Source organism: Myotis davidii, unplaced genomic scaffold (genome assembly GCF_000327345.1).
Source record: "Myotis davidii unplaced genomic scaffold, ASM32734v1 scaffold196, whole genome shotgun sequence".
NCBI classification, from domain to species: domain Eukaryota; kingdom Metazoa; phylum Chordata; class Mammalia; order Chiroptera; family Vespertilionidae; genus Myotis; species Myotis davidii.
In genome coordinates this window covers 3,956,269-3,964,692 of record NW_006288258.1, presented here as the reverse complement: position 1 = coordinate 3,964,692, position 8,424 = coordinate 3,956,269, and the positions used below count along the sequence as shown (strand labels likewise).

The 8,424-nt window shown below is 37.4% G+C and overlaps 1 protein-coding gene across 1 annotated transcript in view; it reads left to right on the top strand.

Moving 5' to 3' along the window:
• Nucleotides 1-4,161, top strand: part of LOC102757791 (F-box only protein 31) — an 8,754-nt gene extending 4,593 nt beyond the window's left edge. The window contains 2 exon segments of the mRNA XM_015561600.1: nucleotides 2,668-2,802; nucleotides 4,084-4,161. Of these exon segments, the coding sequence (XP_015417086.1) occupies nucleotides 2,668-2,802; nucleotides 4,084-4,161 (213 nt within the window).
• Nucleotides 4,162-8,424: the final 4,263 nt, after the last annotated feature.

Below are 8,424 nucleotides of genomic sequence, written 5' to 3'. Positions count from 1 at the left end.
CTACAAAAGACAGTAGCTACAAATCTGATTTTCTCATGTTTAACTAATTCATTTCCTTTTCCCCTTCCAACCCTCCACAAACCCTGTCATATTGCATAATTTTCTAGCCACAAATGGCCATTGGGATTCATGCTCCTAACACCCTGATGTGCTGAACTATCTCAGATGGCTGGAGGACCAGGTGACTCCATGTTCAATGGTACAGAGAGTTATATGCTTATTTTGGTTACTTTCTCATGGGAAATTCTCATGGAGCATACAATGCTCTATTCATTTTAATGTTTCATAAATCCATCTCTGAGATCTTCCATACCAAGAAGAATAATATTTCTTTGGATTACTTTGGACTCCTTTTAATTAGAGTATATTCTGCCCCTCCCCCCCCCCACAACACACACACCCATGGTTCTTCTCCTGCAGGTGAACATAATTTCTCTTAAGGATTTTGGAGATAGTGCCATGGTCATGCTATGGTCTTTAAATTTCTATGTTCAAATCTTAGATCTGAGGGGTAGAGAATACTCAGTGAGTCAAGTTCCTCTCTTCCAACATTGATGTTTTTGGTTATAGCAGAAACAAATGAGTTGGATAAATAAAACACTAGATGTTTTTGTCGCTAGCAAAGTCAAGCTGTTGGAAGTTCAGGTTATATCCCATGCATGTTGGATATTGAAAAGTTTTAAGAGATAAGAGGATGAACAGGGCAGTAATGTAGCATACATACCACTATGCCATGCATACTAGAAGCAAATCTGCGAGAAATCTTCAATCAAGATAGGGATACAATTTTTATACCCATGCACTGGGACCTGCTTGTTGGGCTTTTGTCTTCAAGGCATATACTTGTTTTACTTCCTTTTCCCCCCAAATACCACAGTGTTTTAGACCTGGTTTCCATTGGTCAGTTCTCTTTGATGTCTGATTAAATCCCTTTTGTCCTCTTCCCTAGTTGACTTTATTATCAATTAAAATTTTGGGACCTGTGTAGGGTGACCATGCAATTAATATTGTTATTTTCTGTGTGCCAATCTCCCTTGTATGAACTAAACCTCTGAGACTCCAAGTCTTTTTCACTGATCTGGAATAGAGAGCTTCATAGAATTGTTCTTCTACTCTGAACTTGAAGACAGAGTATATGTATTTTTAAAATATATTTTTATTGATTTCCAAGAGGAAGGGGGAGTGAAAGATAAAAACATCAATGATGAGAGAGAATCATTGATTGGCTGCCTCCTTCATGTCCATCCTCCCCCGCCCCCAACCCCCTCCAGGAAATCCAGCCACCACCTCAAAATGTGCCCTGACTGGAAATCAAACCATGATCTGGTTCACAGGTTGACACTTAACCACTGAGCTACACCAGCCAGGCAGAAATATATTTTTCACACTTAATGCACAAGGATATGAATTCTTGAACTTTCTGACCATAACCCCCTTTGAGAACAGTAAGAGGATCCTGCACAGAGATAGTTATCTTCAAGGCTTTGAATCCATATGAACTCTCAGTGCATGGCCTTTCACTTAAATGGCAGCCCATCTTGGCTTTTAAATCTACCCATCTCGGTGCTGTTTCTATGTGTTATAACACAGTTCAAGGTTTTTTTCCTCTTGCTTCTGGCACAGTACTATACATGAATTGATCAGTTTTATGACTGTATTCAGTCCATCTTAGAAGGTTCAAGGTCTCCTTAATTCTAGACCCTGCATTGTGACTAACCCTGGGAACCCAGTGTAGCTGGTGGAACTAGTAGAAGACTCTAAGTAAATCAGAAATTAATCTGTTTTCGCCACCCAGTTTTTACAGAAACCAGGTACCATGGAGGTTGGACAAACAATTAGACAAAATTCCAGTTTGAGCTTCCATGGGGAATTTTCTATAGATCTCTAAACTTAGTAAAAAATCACATACTACTGCCTAGGTTTGGTTTTATGGCTAGTCCCACAGTTCTGACAGCATTCCCCAACTTCAGTGTGGTCTCTATGATATTCCTTTGAGTTGCTTCTGTTATTCCAGTAATCACTATGGGGCTTACCTGGATCCCACTCTTGTTATATTATCCCAACAGTTTGATGGTTATGCTGAAAGCATACTCTTGGGCTGATAATTTAAATCCATTGGTTCTAGACCTTGGTTGTGCAGGTCCCACTTAGACCAATGGAATAATTATCTTTAAGGATGAAGGATTGATATATTTTTTAAAAGTTCTCCTGTGATTCCAATGTACAACAAAGTTTAACACCTGTTTCATTTAATTCAAGTTACTGCAGAGTGAGGAGATTGAGACGCAAAATCCTTGATAATCACTACTCCCCAACCTACTATGAACAAATATAATTGACTTCTGCCCTAAATAAATCTAGGATGGATTCTGGCTGAGATCATATATAAAGAAGAAAAGGATGGCAAATGGAATGTATAACGTTCATGATTGCAACTGGTTTTATTAAAAGGAGCTGCCTGTGGTTTTCCATGATATGTCCCACAGAAAGCTCCCCAGAATGTTTTGCTTTTCTCCAGTTTCATATTCACAGAAACCACAAAGAAAAAAAATCTTTTGTTCTCTCTCTCCTCTCTCTCTCTCTCTCTCTCTCTCTCTCTCTCTCTCTCTCTCTCTTTCCTGATTTATTTATTCCTTTCCTGATTTATTCTTCTCCCTTCCACTCCAGTTATCTAGCACTGCCAGTGCCTTAGGAGACCTGGAGGAACCACACAGCTTCATGTCTCCTGATACGGAGAACCACGGAAAACTGGGGTCTTTTATTTTCGTGTGTGTGATACAAAATTCTTGCGGAACATTTCTGGTGAGTGGAATTCTCCAACTCTAGATTTTTTAAAAAAAATTTAAAAATACATTTTATTGATTTTTTACAGAGAGGAAAGGAGAGGGATAGAGAGTTAGAAACATCGATGAGAAAGAAACATTGATCAGGTGCCTCCTGCACACCTCCTACAGGGGATGTGCCCGCAATCAAGTTACATGCCCTTGACCAGAATTGAACCTGGGACCTTTCAGTCTGCAGGCTGACGCTCTATCCACTGAGTCAAACCAGTCAGGGCTCCAACTCTAGATTTTTGTTTCTTCTCCACATTTAACAGTTTTGAGGAATCAACACACGCCCCTGAGCATTTTCCAGTGGAGTGTATGAACAACTCTCCCTCAAAAAGTGCTAAGTCCTTTTGTCCAAGTCCTTTCTTAGCAGCGAAAGTCAAAGAAGCCTCACACCTCTCTGAGGCTTCAAAGTCATTTCTATCATATGCAAAGGTAAGTGCAAAATTAAGGTACACGCAAAAGCAATGGAGAAAAACATCATGTGATCCTCCTAGTTTAGAGGTGTATGTCTTCACAACCAAGGAACAAATTGCTAATAGCCCTATATAAGCTGAAGTTGTAATACAGATATACAGTTAAATTTGAATTCCAGATAAGCAATGACCATTTCTTTGTGTGAGTATGTTTCATGCAATATATGGAATACGCTTATACTAATAATGAATTTGTGGTTTATCTAAAATTCAAATGTAACTGGGAATCCTGCATTTTTTCTAGCAACCTTAAATTTTAGATAGGTCACCTAAATTCTATTATAAAAATGTTATTTCACTATTTTTTTCCTGAGTTTTCTTAAAAGTTTATAGTAGTACGTGTCTTTTGTCTCAATGAGTGTCAAAGTATGGTCCCTGAGAATTTATTAGGAATGTAAGTTTTCAGGCTCCACTTAGACTTATTACAACCAAACAAAACTGATTCAGCAAGTTTTGTTTGTTAGGCCCTCCGGGTGCTTCTGATGCACATTTGAATTTGAGAACTACTTATCTATCTCAACCAGGTTGTCATTTTACCAGAATAATTAACTTCTACACATTTGTAGCTTCCAAGAGCCAAGTTAAAATAGTGTGAGTGTGGAGTTTTCACAACTTGAAACTATCAAGGATATCCTCTCAATGTTTGGCCAAAGAAATCATATAATTGGATTGATTTCAAATAATTAAAAATTCAAAATGTTTTACAGCACTCATCACAAAATTGGTACTCAGTAACTGAGTAGAGCTTCTTTATTGTGACCATCCTTATCATTCTGTAGGAGGACTTATTTGCATTCTTTGGTGAATTGTATGAAATTGCCCAGCGTGTGGACTTTTCTCCAACAGGCAATACTTAATTGTAAACTATAACAAAGAACATTTGACTCTAAGACATACCTTGCTTGAGTGAATAAGACCCTTTAGGTCTCAGCTGTTAGTACCTAAGTTTCAAGAAGAAGCACCATAGCCAAGTCCCAAATTATGAGTTCAATTTTCAAAAGGAAAAAAAAATGAATGATTGAAAATGAACATAATAGGTTAAATACATGCTGACTTCAATAAAGTGAGTTTTTCAGAAAACTATATTAAATTATATAACAAAATAGGTTTGTTTATTTTTTGTTTGTTCATTGTTCAATTCTTTTTATAAGGCAAGTGCCCTGGGAAACTCAGAGATTCATTGTGAACTGTGAGAAATCAGAGGACAGTATACTTTGGGTCATTGTTTAAGTTGTGGGGACACACACAGCAACCAATGTGAAGTACAGTTTCAACTACACACAAGAGCTGAAAATAATGTGTTCTGAATTAGACCAAATGAGTTAGAAAAAGGATGCTAGAACTTATGCTAATGTAATTTAGGTAACAAAAACAGGCAAGTTTCTTAATTTGTGTCTCTGCCTATTTCTATCTGTAAAAATGAACAGAATATTATATTTGCTATTATTTCATAAACACATTGTTAAGATAAAGGAGATTATTGGAAAAGATGTTAGTTATTGTTTCATTTTTTGGGCAATTTTAGAGCTTTGAGATTAGCATAGGATCTGTTCTCAGATGAAATATGGATATGGATTTTCAAGATGTTTTATGAAATCTTATGTGGTTCCAGCGGGCTCTGGCATGTAGGGCTTCTAGGATATTCAGATTTTCTGAGCAGAAGCAGACCCATTGAATGAGGGCCAGATGGACTGAAGGGAGGATGGCTAAAGAGGGATGTCAGCATTATTAAGTTTCATTATCATTAAACTGAATTCATGAAATTGCATTCAACTAGTTCATCAGCCCTGTCTCCTCCCATATCCAAGGTGATGCTGTCAACCAGGAGCCAGGATGTCCTTTGGATGGATAAATGACTAAGCCTTTTTTAAGTGGTAGAATGGTCAGGTGGACATTTCCTGTATATATAAAAAAATCAGAACTGTCTCCAGAACTTTGGTATTGCTTCAAATATATATATATGTTTGGGGTCAGTTTAATTTTTTTGGGCCTTGGATTCTTTTATCTATAATTAACTTTATTTTGCAAAATAAGTCCCTAATCTAAGTGAGCATTATACCACATATCTTTGCAGCTGGAATCCGAGGTAAGGGAGGCCTTATTGGTTTCAAATGGGTAATCTATGTATATAAAAGCCTAAGTGACCAAAGGACCAAAAGGCTGGTAGACTGGTTGCTATGACACACACTGACCACCAGGGGACAGATGCCAAATGCAGGAGCTGAGCAGGAGCTCTGCTCAGCTGACTGACAGACATCAGATGCTGGGCTCACAGCTGGCGAGTGCAGCTGTGGCAGTGCGAGCCTCTCTGCCTTCAGGGCCGCGCGCTACTGAGCTGCGGCAGGAGAAGTGGGGCCCGCATGAGCAGGAGTGGCGCAGAACCTGGCCCCACTACTACATCTTTTGAGGGGTCCCAGATTGCGAGTGGCAGCAGGCCAGGCTGAGGGACCCCACTGGTGCATGAATTCATGCACTGGGCCTCTAGTGGTTTTCATAACGTATGTCAGAGATTGAACATTGTGATATCAAATTAAAGAAAGCTTTTCTCCACATATGCAGTCAGAACATCTTTCAAAGTCACATTCTTAGAATTAACATAACTTCAAATGAAAAATGTGGTTATGAATAAAAATAATTAAATTAAAATCAGAACTGTGTGTTAACATAATTTCCTTAAGTAATACCCAAGGCTATAGATTTTGGAGAGATTCCTGCAACTAGCAGTAGAGATAATTACTAAAGGCAAATAATTACTATCATTAGAAGAAAAACACAATCCATTGTCATGCCTTAAAATTTTAGATTTCATATTAGTTTCCATAAAGATGAAAATTATTTAAGTCCAAATATGAGAGTATAAGATTAAAGCAATCTGATCTTTTTTAAGAAAAGGATTTAATTACAAAGCCATGTTTATAAATTTGGATTTTTAATTATTTATTTTTGCCAATTCTTTCACCACTTAAATTTACTTTTCATATTGGGAAAATGTAAACTCTAATCTTTGTCCTCTAAAGAATTTTTCTAATCTTTCATTCAAATGTTGGGGGAAAGAAAATAAAGTCACGTTTATTTGAGTCTAACATGTGCAGGTAATTTGAGAACACTTTATTTAATGTAAAGGTTTTATATAACATCACTATTAGCTCTGAGAATGGAAGTGGACACTGATTTCTGTACTTACATATTAATATGATTAGGCTTTTTCCTAGTTATATTTTCTTTGGCTTTGCTGAAATTAAGCCAATACTCCATTATTCCAATATTTTAGAATTCCTTCCTTGTATTAAGACATATGCTGTGATTTGAAAAAAAAAGAAAAAGTATCCCATGGTTAATGATGTGCTTCCAAAATAGACTTGTAGGCCTGACTTGGTAATGAGCTGAACATATGGTGCACATCTACCCGAGTTCTTGGACAAGCAGAGGGACATGGCCACAGGCAGTTGTGAAGTCTGCCAGGACCTTAAGACACTTAGGATGAAATCTTGCATTGATTGTAAAAATTGATGTCCCTGGTTTCAATTTTCCTATGAATCTAGGATTTTTATGCAGTGCTAAATATACATCCATCTTTCAAAATTATCAGAGGATTCTTGAGATTCCTCTAGGCCACATCTCCATAAAGACTTCAGTAACCCTGTATGTTACCTAGATTCATTTTATAGGTCAGTTTTCCCAATTCCGACCCAGCCTCAAACCAAATAAAACATTGAAAAACATTCTTTACTGTTAGGTTTTTTTTTGAGGGGAGGAGCGGGGCTACTGTGTGTAAAAATATTTTACTATTGAAGTAGTTTAACTTCATACTAACAATTCTTAAAAGGCTTCATACTGAGTGTAAAGAACACACTTAATGTTGGATTGTGTGTTTATGGCCATGTAACCAAATCAAACGTAAAGGTCATTCAGAACTTATCTTAGAAGAGGTTCATTTGATAACAAGTAATAATAATCTGCTTGAGCTACTTCAAGCAAAAATGGGGAATGTACTAGTATTGTTAGGATATTAAACGTTTTCTTAGAGCCCAAGGGCCGAAAGTGGAAAGAGAAAGATGAAAACTATAGAGTTGTCAGCACCTAACACATTTATTATCTCAAACTCTTTCCACTAAGACTCTTGCTCACTTGCCTGTTTTTCTCTATAAAATTAGTTCAGTTGCCAATCTCTCTCTGCTGAATAGCTCTATGTTCTTTTTTATATGTACATAACCAGACACACCCAGTTCATTAAGATCTCCTTCCAGTCCTAGCCAGTTTGGCTCAGTGGATAGAGCATTGATCCATGGACTGAAGGGTCCTGGGTTCGAGGCTTCGATTCCAGTCACCGTACCTTGGTTGCAGGCTCAATCCCAGCTCTGGTCGGGTGCTTGCAGGAGGCAACCAATTGATATGTCTCTCTCACATCCATGTTTCTCTCTCTCTGTCTCTCCCACTCTCTCTAAAAATCAATGGAAAAATATCCTCGGGTGAGGATTAACAACAACAATCCTACCCCACAAAAAAACCTATTTCCACATGTTAAAAATTATTAGTGTGGGAAGAATGTATTAATATACATATCTTTTAATTAGAGCTCTATTATAGGCTTATATTATTCCTTATAGAGAGGCCTTTTTAAGATCAGAGAAAGTTAATTCTATAATGAAAATGTTGGAACTAGTGGTGACTGTGATAACATCAGCCACATGCCTTTAGATCAGTGGTTCTCAACCTTCCTAATGCCACGACCCTTTAATACAGTTCCTCATGTTGTGGTGACCCCAACCATAAAATTATTTTTGTTGCTACTTCATAACTGTAATTTTGCTACTGTTATGAATCATAATGTAAATATCTGATATGCATGATGTATTTTCATTGTTATAATTTGAACATAATTAAAGTATAGTGATTAATCACAAAAACAATATGTAATTATATATGTGTTTTCCAATGGTCTTAGGCAACCCCCGTGAAAGGGTCGTTCGACCCCCAAAGTGGTCGCAACCTACAGGTTGAGAACCGTTGCGCTAAAGACTATGACTGAGGCTTCGCAGGCACCATTTCACTACACCCTCAACACCAGCCTGTGAAGTAGGTGCTATTGTGACTGTATTCATTTTACATAAGCAAGGAAA